This window comes from Callionymus lyra, chromosome 18 (genome assembly GCF_982586985.1).
Source record: "Callionymus lyra chromosome 18, fCalLyr1.hap1.1, whole genome shotgun sequence".
NCBI classification, from domain to species: Eukaryota; Metazoa; Chordata; class Actinopteri; order Syngnathiformes; family Callionymidae; genus Callionymus; species Callionymus lyra.
In genome coordinates, this window is record NC_141835.1 from 1,713,387 (window position 1) to 1,728,386 (window position 15,000).

The 15,000-nt window shown below is 42.0% G+C and overlaps 1 protein-coding gene across 5 annotated transcripts in view; it reads right to left on the minus strand.

Moving 5' to 3' along the window:
• Positions 1-15,000, minus strand: part of rps6ka1 (ribosomal protein S6 kinase a, polypeptide 1) — a 55,915-nt gene that overhangs the window by 8,053 nt on the left and 32,862 nt on the right. Inside the window, exons 1-9 of one of the 5 annotated variants that reach the window (XM_087779478.1) lie at positions 9,471-9,539; positions 6,880-6,933; positions 4,019-4,135; positions 3,863-3,944; positions 3,046-3,126; positions 704-783; positions 523-629; positions 339-376; positions 1-58 (exon numbers count right to left, since the gene is read on the minus strand). The exon at positions 1-58 is cut by the window's left edge and continues 85 nt beyond it. In XM_087779478.1, coding sequence (XP_087635604.1) covers positions 1-58; positions 339-376; positions 523-629; positions 704-783; positions 3,046-3,126; positions 3,863-3,944; positions 4,019-4,135; positions 6,880-6,933; positions 9,471-9,512 — 659 coding nt within the window. In that variant the 5' untranslated portion in view covers positions 9,513-9,539. Of the gene's footprint in view, positions 59-338; positions 377-522; positions 630-703; positions 784-3,045; positions 3,127-3,862; positions 3,945-4,018; positions 4,136-6,038; positions 6,260-6,879; positions 6,934-9,470; positions 9,591-15,000 lie in introns of those variants that run through there. The other 4 variants (XM_087779475.1, XM_087779479.1, XM_087779476.1 and 1 more) reach the window with 4 other exon arrangements.

Genomic DNA, 15,000 nt, shown 5'->3' on the forward strand with positions numbered 1-15,000 from the left:
CCACAGAAGGAATACGCCTTGGACTCGTGAGCGATGGCTTCTTTACACAAACCAAAGTCTGAGGAACACAAGACTTTAGTTTGTCTCGGGTCTGATGCTCGAGGAACAGGAAGTGACACGTATGGTCACAGGAAGTGAGAGATAACATTGACAAGAAGCCTCCCGTCAGGAGAAGAAGTGAATGACATCATTGATCTGAACTTTACTGGAGGAGGAGAAGAACAACAAGAACAACAAGGAGAAGGAGGAAAAGAACAAGAAGAAGAAGAAGAAGAACAAGGAGAAGAAGAAGAAGAACAAGGAGAAGAAGAAGAAGAACAAGGAGAAGAAGAACAGACCTGTGAGTTTGATGTGTCCTTCCTCGTCCAGAAGAATACTGTGGACACAAGAACATGTTCACTCCACTCAGAAGAAAGTGAAACATGTTCAAATATCAACGTAAACGTTCTTTCATCTTCACTCAAGACTCGGATCCAAACCTTCTTCAGCTCCAGCATCACTGACATGAACTTAAAGTCTTACTTCTCAGGCTTCAGGTCCCTGTAGATGATGCCCAGGCTGTGCAGGTGGTCCAGACCCAGAGCCAGCTCGGCCAGGTAGAACTTGACGTCCTCCTCCGTGAACATGACCTGAGGGAGGAGAGAGAGGTCATGAGGTCATGAGGTCATGAGGTCATGTCGGGTCAGTCCGGAGCCACTCGCACCTCCTTGTTGAGTCTGGTGAACAGGTCTCCTCCTCGCAGGAAGTCCAGGATCAGGTAGAGTTTTCCTTCGGTCTGGAACGCTGCGGAGGGAAGTGGATCTTAGAGGAGCTTGTGAGGACCAGACGTAGACCTCAGAGCAGCTTGTGAGGACCAGACGTAGACCTCAGAGGAGCTCGTGAGGACCAGACGTAGACCTCAGAGGAGCTCGTGAGGACCAGACGTAGACCTCAGAGCAGCTCGTGAGGACCAGACGTAGACCTCAGAGCAGCTCGTGAGGACCAGACGTAGACCTCAGAGCAGCTTGTGAGGACCAGACGTAGACCTCAGAGGAGCTCGTGAGGACCAGACTTGGACCTCAGAAGAGCTCATGAGGACCAGATGTAGACCTCAGAGGAGCTTGTGAGGACCAGACTTGGACCTCAGAAGAGCTCGTGAGGACCAGATGTAGACCTCAGAGGAGCTTGTGAGGACCAGACGTAGACCTCAGAAGAGCTCGTGAGGACCAGACGTAGACCTCAGAGGAGCTTGTGAGGACCAGATGTAGACCTCAGAGGAGCTTGTGAGGACCAGACTTGGACCTCAGAAGAGCTCGTGAGGACCAGATGTAGACCTCAGAGGAGCTTGTGAGGACCAGACGTAGACCTCAGAAGAGCTCGTGAGGACCAGATGTAGACCTCAGAGGAGCTTGTGAGGACCAGATGTAGACCTCAGAGGAGCTTGTGAGGACCAGACTTGGACCTCAGAAGAGCTCGTGAGGACCAGATGTAGACCTCAGAGGAGCTCGTGAGGACCAGATGTAGACCTCAGAGGAGCTCGTGAGGACCAGACTTGGACCTCAGAAGAGCTCGTGAGGACCAGATGTAGACCTCAGAGGAGCTCGTGAGGACCAGATGTAGACCTCAGAGGAGCTCGTGAGGACCAGACGTAGACCTCAGAAGAGCTTGTGAGGACCAGATGTAGACCTCAGAGGAGCTCGTGAGGACCAGATGTAGACCTCAGAGGAGCTCGTGAGGACCAGATGTAGACCTCAGAGGAGCTCGTGAGGACCAGACTTGGACCTCAGAAGAGCTCGTGAGGACCAGATGTAGACCTCAGAGGAGCTCGTGAGGACCAGACGTAGACCTCAGAAGAGCTTGTGAGGACCAGATGTAGACCTCAGAGGAGCTTGTGAGGACCAGATGTAGACCTCAGAGGAGCTTGTGAAGACCAGACGTAGACCTCAGAAGAGCTCGTGAGGACCAGACGTAGACCTCAGAGGAGCTCGTGAGGACCAGACGTAGACCTCAGAGGAGCTCGTGAGGACCAGACGTAGACCTCAGAGGAGCTTGTGAGGACCAGACGTAGACCTCAGAGGAGCTCGTGAGGACCAGACGTAGACCTCAGAGGAGCTTGTGAGGACCAGACGTAGACCTCAGAGGAGCTCGTGAGGACCAGACGTAGACCTCAGAGGAGCTTGTGAGGACCAGACGTAGACCTCAGAGGAGCTCGTGAGGACCAGACGTAGACCTCAGAAGAGCTCTTGAGGACCAGACGTAGACCTCAGAGGAGCTTGTGAGGACCAGACTTGGACCTCAGAAGAGCTTGTGAGGACCAGATGTAGACCTCAGAGGAGCTTGTGAGGACCAGACGTAGACCTCAGAAGAGCTCGTGAGGACCAGACGTAGACCTCAGAGGAGCTCGTGAGGACCAGACGTAGACCTCAGAGGAGCTTGTGAGGACCAGACGTAGACCTCAGAGGAGCTCGTGAGGACCAGACGTAGACCTCAGAGGAGCTTGTGAGGACCAGACGTAGACCTCAGAGGAGCTCGTGAGGACCAGACGTAGACCTCAGAGGAGCTCGTGAGGACCAGACGTAGACCTCAGAGGAGCTCGTAAGGACCAGACGTAGACCTCAGAAGAGCTCGTGAGGACCAGACGTAGACCTCAGAGGAGCTTGTGAGGACCAGACTTGGACCTCAGAAGAGCTTGTGAGGACCAGATGTAGACCTCAGAGGAGCTCGTGAGGACCAGACGTAGACCTCAGAGCAGCTCGTGAGGACCAGACGTAGACCTCATAGCAGCTCGTGAGGACCAGACGTAGACCTCAGAGGAGCTCGTGAGGACCAGACGTAGACCTCAGAAGAGCTCGTGAGGACCAGACGTAGACCTCAGAGGAGCTTGTGAGGACCAGACTTGGACCTCAGAAGAGCTTGTGAGGACCAGATGTAGACCTCAGAGGAGCTCGTGAGGACCAGACGTAGACCTCAGAAGAGCTCGTGAGGACCAGATGTAGACCTCAGAAGAGCTTGTGAGAACCAGATGTAGACCTCAGAGGAGCTCTTGAGGACCAGACGTAGACGTACCGTAGTGAAGCTTCACGATGAACGGGTGGTTCACGTCCGCCAGGATGTTCCTCTCCATCTTGCTCCTCATCCGATCTCGCACTGTAACGAGGAGACTCAAGGTCAAACATGTGCTCACCTGACCCAGCTAGCTCGGGCGAGAGGCAGAGGACACAGTTGTTGGTGAATCTCAATTAAATCACATTTTTACTGTTTTTATGGATGAATTTATTTAAATCAAATCATTTCATTAAGAGTTTAATTGTTTTTTAAATAATACAATTATTTAATCATTTGTAAAAGTTTTTTTTAATCATTTAATTCAATTTAGATAATAATGAGTTTTATTAAATAATATACTGTATTAATTTATATGTTAAAAGTTTAATTTGTTTTTCAATGAATAATAGAATTTATTAAGTATTTACACGTATTTATACAACTTCACGAGAAGGTCACGAGAAGGTCACGAGAAGGTCACGAGAAGGTCATGAGAAGGTCACGAGAAGGTCACGAGAAGGTCACGAGAAGGTCATGAGAAGGTCACGAGAAGGTCATGAGAAGGTCACGAGAAGGTCATGAGAAGGTCACGAGAAGGTCACGAGAAGGTCATGAGAAGGTCACGAGAAGGTCATGAGAAGGTCATGAGAAGGTCATGAGAAGGTCACGAGAAGGTCATGAGAAGGTCATGAGAAGGTCACGAGAAGGTCACGAGAAGGTCATGAGAAGGTCACGAGAAGGTCATGAGAAGGTCACGAGAAGGTCACGAGAAGGTCACGAGAAGGTCACGAGAAGGTCATGAGAAGGTCACGAGAAGGTCACGAGAGGTGCCACCTACCTTTGAGCGTGGCCTTCTTCAGCACCTTCATGGCGTACAGCTGGTTGTCGTCGGGCGGCGTCACCTTCCGCACCAGGAACACCTGCAGTGGAGGCGTCAGAGCGAGCACAACAACAACAACAACAACAACAACAACAACAACAACAACAACGTTACCCTGCCGAAGGAGCCTTGACCCAACACCTTGAGCAGCTCGAACTGAGACGCGTCGGCTTTTTCTGAACCTTCTTTGACCACATGAGTGATGTTGATCTCCTTGATCTCACCGTCGTCCTGAAGGTCAAGTTAGGGGGAGGTCAGGGTCATAGTGTAGTAACAAGTATATATGTGTAGTATTGTCCAGTACTTGACTCTGGTGTTGTGATAGTGTAGTAACAAGTATATATGTGTAGTATTGTCCAGTACTTGACTCTGGTGTTGTGATAGTGTAGTAACAAGTATATATGTGTAATATTGTCCAGTACTTGACTCTGGTGTTGTGATAGTGTAGTAACAAGTATATATGTGTAGTATTGTCCAGTACTTGACTCTGGTGTTGTGATAGTGTAGTAACAAGTATATATGTGTAGTATTGTCCAGTACTTGACTCTGGTGTTGTGATAGTGTAGTAACAAGTATATATGTGTAGTATTGTCCAGTACTTGACTCTGGTGTTGTGATAGTGTAGTAACAAGTATATATGTGTAGTATTGTCCAGTACTTGACTCTGGTGTTGTGATAGTGTAGTAACAAGTATATATGTGTAGTATTGTCCAGTACTTGACTCTGGTGTTGTGATAGTGTAGTAACAAGTATATATGTGTAGTATTGTCCAGTACTTGACTCTGGTGTTGTAGTATTTACAGACCACATGACTCTTGACGAAGTCGTAACTACTTTCATTTGTTTTCAAACCAAAATATGTCCAAACATCAGCTTTAAAAGCTGCTGGACTCACTGTATCCTCTTGTCCTCAGTCATCTTTCTTCCTTTAGCTGTCAAGGACATAACGACTGCTGCCATCTAGTGGCCGGAAGTTTAACTGCATTTTAAACACACTTTATCAAAGATAAACTAGCATAAAAGCTGATAAACACTAAATATGTTGTGACAGTAAAGTGAACAAATACTGTGATGTTTTAGTGAATACTTTCTGAACCACTCGTGTGAAGTACTTCAACACTTCATCTGCAGCTGCAGCACATCAACACCTCCTGAGAAGAAGTTCAACGAACGCCAACAACCACTTCCTGCAGAACTGAAGGTGTTTTTGTTTTTTTTCTCTTGAAACGCGTGAAACGATAGAAAAACATCAGAAGAAGGAAGTAAAAGTTGTTATGAATAAATACAACTTTATTTATCTCTCGCACAATCAGAGCGACACCAACATCAGAAAAGTGTAAAAACTTGTTCTTCGTGGAAACTTTGTTTCAGTGACGCCGAGCTTCTCGTTTATTCATTACTTGAACGTTAAACTTTATCGACAAATGTCCTTCAAGAAGAAAAGGACAAAGAAACGTTCAAAATGAGAAAAATCCACATAATCGATATCTTTTTTTATTAAATTATAATAGTTTTAACAAAAGAAGAAAGTTTTTAAATACCAGTGATTCAGTTAAAGTGACAATGACAAGATTGAAAATATTGTTTCTGGCGCCACCGAGTGTCAGAAAAGTGCAACTGTGTTCACAGCGCAGCGTTTTTTTTCCAAAACAAGATAAATATTCTTGTCGTGCTCAGAGTATTAAGTGAGTAAAGTTAACTCTCGTAGTACTTATGGTGAAACTCGGAGTAAGTTTGGTCACATCGAACAGATCGAAACAACATGTAAACAACAACAGATCGAAACAACATGTAAACAACAGCAGGAAGTAAATAAAACGTAAACAACAGGTAAACAACAACAGATCGAAACAACATGTAAACAACAGATCGAAACGACATGTAAACAACAGCAGGAAGTAAACAAAACGTAAACAACAGGTAAACAACAGCAGGAAGTAAACAACAGGTAAACAACAGCAGGAAGTAAACAAAACGTAAACAACAGGTAAACAACAGCAGGAAGTAAACAAACAACAGGTAAACAACAGCAAGACGTAAACAACAGATAAACAACAGAAGAATGTAAACAACAGGTAAACAACAGCAGCTTCTTCCTCCATCTGTCCATCATTAAAGAGAGAGAAGACAATACCGTCCACGAGTTCCTCCGAGTCTGAGCGTCTGTGGCGTCCGAGTCCAACTTGTCTGACCTGCAGCTTCTCAACACTTTGCTCTTCTTGAACAGGTAGAGACTCAGCAGGCGACCCAGGTTGAACTTTGACCTCTCCATCCCTCAAACATGTCCACAAGTTGACCGAGGATCAGATCCAGCACCTGAACCTCCTACTGCCCCAGAGGACCTCGCTCAGACTTCGTCACTACTGCCTTCATCTCCTTCTTCATCTCTCTCTCTCTCTCTTCACCTCTCTCTCTCTCTCTTCACCTCATCCTCTCTCGCTCTCTCTCTTCACCTCATCCTCTCTCGCTCTCTCTCGCCCTCTCTCTCTCTCTGCTGTGAGTGACAGATGAACAGGAAGTCGATCAGGAAGGAAGAAGATTCTTCTCAGTCCTGCTTCAGTTTAAGGTGTTTGTTTATCTGTGTCTTTTAAACATTTTTATCATTTGTTATTAAACATTTCAAATGTTATTAATGTTTCCATTTTTTTTATTTTAAATGTGTTTTTCAAATGTATTTACTTAAATGAAAATTTCAATTCAATCATTTTATATTAAAGGTTATTTTAGTTTTTATTAAATAAGTTTAAAGGATATTTTTTTTCTACACATGTAGGTTTTCAAGTTAAAGTCGTTTTTATTTCAACATAAACACGTTTGTGTCGGAAACACAGTCATGTTCACGCGAAACAAACGGTGACTCAGCGTTTTCACGAGAACTTCGTCTCGACTTCATTTCGACTCAAAGGTCGAACCAAGAGTTCGTCACAAAAACAACAAGAAAAAGAATCGACTGCAGGTTTTTAAACTGATCTTACCTGAGCTTTCATGTCGGAAACATCTTTCTCTATCCAGGTGACACGAGCCTCTTTCTACAGGAGAGGTCATAGAATTACTGTTAAAGATATCAAATAACCATTATAACTATTACATAACTATTATAACTATTACATAACTATCAAATAACTATTATAACTATTACATAACTATTATAACTATTAAATAACTATTACAACTATTATAACTATTAAATAACTATTATAACTATTAAATAACTATTATAACCATTAAATAACTATTATAACTATTAAATAACTATTATAACTATTAAATAACTATTATAACCATTATAACTATTAAATAACTATTATAACTATTAAATAACTATTATAACTATTATAACTATTAAAACTATTAAATAACTATTATAACCATTATAACTATTAAATAACTATTATAACTATTTAATAGTTATAACTATTAAATAACTATTATAATAGTTATTTAATAGTTATAATAGTTATAACTATTAAATAACTATTATAACCATTATAACTATTAAATAACTATTATAACTATTATAACTATTAAATAACTATTATAACCATTATAACTATTAAATAACTATTATAACTATTATAACTATTAAATAACTATTATAATTTTTAAATAACTAGTACATAACTATTAAATAACTATCCAATAACTATTATAACTATTAAATAACTAGTACATAACTATTAAATAACTATCAAATAACCATTATAACTATTAAATAACTATTATAACTATTAAATAACTATTATAATTTTTAAATAACTATTACATAACTATTAAATAAGTATCCAATAACTATTATAACTATTAAATAACTAGTACATAACTATTAAATAACTATCAAATAACCATTATAACTATTAAATAACTATTACATAACAATAATAACTATCAAATAACCATTATAACTATTAAATAACTAGTACATAACTATTATAACTATTAAATAACTAGTACATAACTATAATAACTATCAAATAACAATTAAAACGATTAAATAACTAGTACATAACTATTAAATAACTATCCAATAACTATTATAAATATTAAATATCAAATAACTATCACAACTATTAAATAACTAGTACATAACTATTAAATAACTATCCAATAACTATTATAAATATTAAATATCAAATAACTATCACAACTATTAAATAACTAGTACATAACTATTAAAACTAGTAAATAACTATCCAATGACTATTATAAATATTAAATATCAAATAACTAATACAACTATTAAAACTATTAAATGCTATTAAATATCAAATAACTATTAAAACTATTAACTAACTATTAAAACTAATAAATAACTTAAATATCAAATAACTATTATAACTATTCTCTGACACAGTTTAAGGAGAAAAACACATTAAAGTATAAACAAACGATAGAATCAAGGGTCATGAGGTCAACACTAGTTCAGTATAAACATGTTAAAGTTTTAATGGCATCAAAACTACAATAGTTGAGAACTTTTGAGTTGAGTACTTTTGAAGTCGATATTGAAGTTTTGCTTCTGAACGCGTTTGTTATTGAGTTCAAATGCTACGTTGTTAGCATTAGCAAGAAAGACTGACAGATGTGACTGTTAATAAAGATCAAGTTCAATAATTAAAACAAATAAATAAAACAGAGATTATTTACTACTTGTTTTAATTATCTTAACCATTATTTAATTGCTAATGCTAACAACGTAGCATTTGAATTCATTAACAGACGAATGTATTTTAAGTGTTGTCGTGCACTAAGTTAGATCCAGAGCTAAACTTGTCTTTAACTGATCAGTTTGAAAATAAAAAGATTAATTTATAAATTACAACAATTACTATAGAATGATGACGTCACTCGTTCACAACAACAACCAGGTGTTGTAAGTGAAGTCATGTGATCAAGAAATATACATTTATTAAACTTATCTTTAGATGTTTACTGTAATATCAGTCAACGCTAACAATGTTACAAAATCAAGAAGTTTTAAAATATAAAATGAAGATTATTGTAAGAGCTTCTGACGTCACAGCCTGAACGATGTAAATTAAGAAAGTGATGTAGCGCCATCTATCGTTACAACATGGTAATGACGTCTCAGCATATTTGAAAAGCAACTTGATTTTTGACTGTAAGTTAACCTAGAAAAACTAGAAAAGTGAATAAATCAAATAAATCAATAGATAAATAATTCAATTTACTTCACGTTGAACTTTTACAAACATTAGTTTCTTATTATTTTGAATCAAATCTAAACCTGACAAGTGTTTGTAGAAACTAAAGTATCTGTTGTTTCTGATCGAACCCTTGAATCTTCACCAGCAAACGTGACGGTTAGGGTTAGATGTCCGTCACTCACTGTCACTCACTGTCACTCCCTGTCACTCCCTGACTTCCTCTTTTCAAAACTCTCACTTCCTTCCTGAAGGTTCGAGCGGCTGAACACGTGACCATCTGAACATCTAAACATCTGAACATCTGAAGTCGCTCAAAAACCTTCGTAGAATCAGAGAAACTCATCGACGTCTTTCGCTCTCAGAAACTACACTTGATTGACAGGTGAGGAAACACGACTTGCCTGGTGCGAGCGAGCTCTAGACGGAAGCCAGAGTCTCCACATGTTGGTGTCAGATGATCCGGGTCAGAGAGGATCCATGCAAGTGTTCCAGCCACACACTCACGTCGACTCACACACACTCACACACACTCACACACACAAGAAAATGGGAAGTGATGTCAGAGCGGCTGTCAATCACTGGAGTTTCCAAAGAAGGTGAATTGAGAAAAAGATCTTGGAGTGATTGACAGTTACAAAGATGTTTCTCCAGAATATCTTCTTCCAAAGATTTACTTCCAGATTCAACCTGAAGATGAAAGATGCTGCTGTAATGCTCTCGTGGAGCCGCGAGGGGGCAGTGTTGTGCTGCGTTGATGGTTCCGATCTGTCGTGACTAACGTCGAGGAAATGTTCCTCTTCACTGCTGGTTCTGCATGAACTCTGGACAGATGTGTTTTTTCAAGTCGTTTCAAGTCTTGACTTGAACTTCATTCAATTTCAACATAAGAAACACTTTGTTTTTGTCTTTAAGCATAAAATTCAAAGTTGGATTTTTGTTGTTCACGGTAAAAAATCTTCTGTTTGAGTTTTATTCGGTTCAATATCAATAAATATCGTCACTCGTTACACTTGCACTGAGTTTGAGATACTTTGTTTTCATAATTAAAAATTGACAATATTTAGGTTTTCAAATTATATTTTTGGTTTAATTGCATTTTTAATAACATAACATTTAGAATATATTCTTATATATATATATTCTTTAAATTAATGTATTATTGTTATTATTATTATTGTGTATATTTACCATTTTTAAAATCTCATTTGTCTCAAAGATAAGTGGAATATTTCTAATGGTTGTATTTTCTTTTAAAGCAGTAATATGTGAGATTATTCACATCGTTTCTGGCTCCCTCTAGTGTCACAACCGTGTAACACTGTCACAGGAAGATTGTTGCTACATGTTGTGTGTTACATGTACTTAATGTTGTGTTTATTTGACTCTCGGCGTCCAAGAGTGAACTTTAGTGTCGAGTCAACAGATTCAACGCATCACTGAAGCGAGACAGGAAACACTCGACACTCAGAGGAAGTGAAGCGACGCAGGTGAACAGGTGAACCGGTGAACAGGTGAACCGGTGAACAGGTGAACCGGTGAACAGGTGAGAGGAAGAACTGAGATGAAGAAACTCTTCATGGACGTCATCTCTGGAGATGCTCAGAAGAAAGACGAGACAGAGAGAGAGAGAGTGTGTGTGGAGGACGAGAGCAGAAATGAGGTCAACTCTGTCGTGAAGCGTCAACACAACTCCACTGTGAAGCGTCAACACAACTCCACTGTGAAGCGTCAACACAACTCCACTGTGAAGCGCCAACACAACTCCGTCATGAAGCATCAACACAACTCCACTGTGAAGCGTCAACGCAACTCCACTGTGAAGCGTCAACACAACTCCACTGTGAAGCGTCAACGCAACTCCACTGTGAAGCGTCAACACAACTCCACTGTGAAGCGTCAACGCAACTCCACTGTGAAGCGTCAACGCAACTCCGTCGTGAAGCGTCAACACAACTCCACTGTGAAGCGTCAACACAAGTCCGTCGTGAAGCGTCAACACAACTCCACTGTGAAGCGTCAACACAACTCCACTGTGAAGCGTCAACACAAGTCCGTCGTGAAGCGTCAACACAACTCCACTGTGAAGCGTCAACGCAACTCCGTCGTGAAGCGTCAACACATCTCCACTGTGAAGCGTCAACACAAGTCCGTCGTGAAGCGTCAACACAACTCCACTGTGAAGCGTCAACGCAACTCCACTGTGAAGCGTCAACACAACTCCACTGTGAAGCGTCAACGCAACTCCACTGTGAAGCGTCAACACAACTCCACTGTGAAGCGTCAACGCAACTCCACTGTGAAGCGTCAACACAACTCCACTGTGAAGCGTCAACACAACTCCACTGTGAAGCGTCAACGCAACTCCACTGTGAAGCGTCAACGCAACTCCACTGTGAAGCGTCAACGCAACTCCGTCGTGAAGCGTCAACACAACTCCACTGTGAAGCGTCAACGCAACTCCACTGTGAAGCGTCAACGCAACTCCGTCGTGAAGCGTCAACACAACTCCACTGTGAAGCGTCAACGCAACTCCACTGTGAAGCGTCAACGCAACTCCACTGTGAAGCGTCAACACAACTCCGTCGTGAAGCGTCAACGCAACTCCACTGTGAAGCGTCAACACAACTCCACTGTGAAGCGTCAACACAACTCCACTGTGAAGCGTCAACGCAACTCCACTGTGAAGCGTCAACGCAACTCCACTGTGAAGCGTCAACACAACTCCGTCGTGAAGCGTCAACGCAACTCCACTGTGAAGCGTCAACACAACTCCACTGTGAAGCGTCAACGCAACTCCACTGTGAAGCGTCAACACAACTCCACTGTGAAGCGTCAACGCAACTCCACTGTGAAGCGTCAACGCAACTCCGTCGTGAAGCGTCAACACAACTCCACTGTGAAGCGTCAACGCAACTCCACTGTGAAGCGTCAACGCAACTCCGTCGTGAAGCGTCAACACAACTCCACTGTGAAGCGTCAACACAAGTCCGTCGTGAAGCGTCAACACAACTCCACTGTGAAGCGTCAACACAACTCCGCTGTGAAGCATTAACACAACTCCACTGTGAAGCGTCAACACAACTCCACTGTGAATCATCAACACAACTCCACTGTGAAGCGTCAACACAACTCCGCTGTGAAGCATCAACACAACTCCACTGTGAAGCGTCAACACAACTCCACTGTGAATCATCAACACAACTCCACTGTGAAGCGTCAACACAACTCCACTGTGAAGCGTCAACGCAACTCCACTGTGAAGCGTCAACGCAACTCCGTCGTGAAGCGTCAACACAACTCCACTGTGAAGCGTCAACACAACTCCGCTGTGAAGCATCAACACAACTCCACTGTGAATCATCAACACAACTCCACTGTGAAGCATCAACACAACTCCACTGTGAATCATCAACACAACTCCACTGTGAAGCATCAACACAACCTTCAACACAACCTTCTGCAGCGTCAGTGACGAGAAGAACTGAACGAAGACGAGTTTGTTCTCTGGAGACGTGAGGCTTGTTTAGGGTCAAAGGTCGGACGAGTGGGTCGAGCCCTTTGATTGACAGGTTGAGAGAGTAACACCCTCGTAACATTTGCGTCATGTTTTGTTCAATAAAGTTTCACATATTGTTTATTTGTCGTTATATTGTTGTTTTTATAGATTGTTTATACATTTAATATTGTTTGTTTCAGTTAATATTGTTTATATTTGTTTCTTTTATATCGTTTATCTTGTTGAAAAAATAAATATATCATCAAACTCATCGATCTACTCATGAAGTCAGTAGCAGCTCCACAACAGCAGGGGTCGCTGTGTAGCAACATTCAAACAAACGTCAGGAATTTCCTCAGTTTTCATTTTCATAATAAAGACGTTAATCGACTCTTGTCCGCGCCGAGCTTCCGTACTTCTACTCACAGGACTAGTTTGAACCAGTTCAGAGTTTGTTGTGTTTAAATTGAACTATTTTAATTTATAAACATTTTTAAAACCGTTTCTTTTCATTGGTTCTCCTGACAGGAAGTGACATCACGTGTTTACAGAGACAGTTATTCTCGTGATTGACAGCTGAGACGAAGAAGAATCGATCATTGAAGTGGTTCAAGTTGATTTGATTCATAATAAATAATAATAAAACATTTGATCAACATCTCGAGGATCAAATGTTTCCACGACGAACTGAAACCAAAGACCTGTTGAATTATGACAGAAACACCTGCTCAGACAATAATAACTTCATTAAACTGAAATTAAACACCAACGAATCCATCGCTCGCATCATCACCACGACGACCAAACACTGTCTCCAGGCGACCCTGAGACAGAAACTATGGCAACAGTTTTTCTTTCTTCATCTCTGTGTAGAGTTGTTACCAGGCTACACACACACACAAACGTACACACAAACGTACACACATACTTCTACACATTCATTCACACACACTCACTTCTACACACACACACACACACACACACTCGCTCACTTCTACACATACACACTCACTTCTACACACACACACTTCAACATACGCCCACACACAGGTGTGCGACCGCCGCAGTGACAACTGTCATCATGCACACATGAATGAAACCTGTCTTGTGTGTGTGTGTGTGTGTGTACATGTGTGTGTAAATGTGTGTGTACGTGCACGTGTGTACATGTGTGTGTATACGTGCACGTGCGTGTACATGTGTTCCTGTGTGTACGTGCACGTGTGTGTGTGTACGTGGACATGTATGTGTGTGTGTACGTGTGTGTGTGTGTGTACATGTGTGTGTGTGTGGGTGTGTGTGTGTGTGCATTTGCGTGTGCATGTGCGTGTGTGTGTGGGGGTGTGTGTGTGTGCATGTGCGTGTGCATGTGCGTGTGTGTCTGTGTGTGTGTGTGTGTGTGCATGTGTGTGGGGGTGTGTGTGTGTGCATGTGCGTGTGCATGTGCGTCTGTGTCTGTGTGTGCGTGTGTGTGCGTCTGTGTGTGCGTGTGTGCATGTGCGTCTGTGTGCGTCTGTGTGTGCGTGTGTGTGTGTCTGTGTGTGCGTGTGTGTGTGCGTGTGCGTCTGTGTGTGTGTGTGTGCGTGTGCATCTGTGTGTGCGTGTGCGTGTGTGTGTGTGTGTGGGTGTGTGTGTGTGCGTGCGTGTGCATCTGTGTGTGCGTGTGTGTGTGTGTGTGTGTGTGTGTGTGTGTGTGTGTGTGTGTGTGTGTGCATCAACACAGTGTTCCGAGTAACAAGTTGCGCTGAAAGCGACGCTGAGGACACGGTAACCATGACAACTGGCAGCAGCGATGAATGGATGGAGGAAGAAGAGGTTTATGGATCCACAAGTGTTCAGGTCTTCAGGTCCGAGACCTTCAACCTTCTCATCATCTCAGTCCCGAGTGTCGTTTGTGACTCAACATTAACGACGTCTTTGAACCAGCGACTCCTGGGGTGTTTGCTGGAGGACACTGAGGCAGGATCACGTGACCAGATGTTGACGAACACATGTTGACGAACACATGTTGACAAACACATGTTGACGAACACATGTTGACGAACACATGTTGACGAACACATGTTGACGAACACATGTTGACGAACACATGTTGACGAACACATGTTGACGAACACATGTTGACGAACACATGTTGACGAACACATGTTGACGAACACATGTTGACGAACACATGTTGACGAACACATGTTGACGAACACATGTTGACGAACACATGTTGACGAACACATGTTGACGAACACATGTTGACGAACACATGTTGACGAACACATGTTGACGAACACATGTTGACGAACACATGTTGACGAACAGATGTTGACGAACAGATGTTGACGAACAGATGTTGACGAACAGATGTTGACGAACACATGTTGACGAACACATGTTGACGAACAGATGTTGACGAACACATGTTGACGAACACATGTTGACGA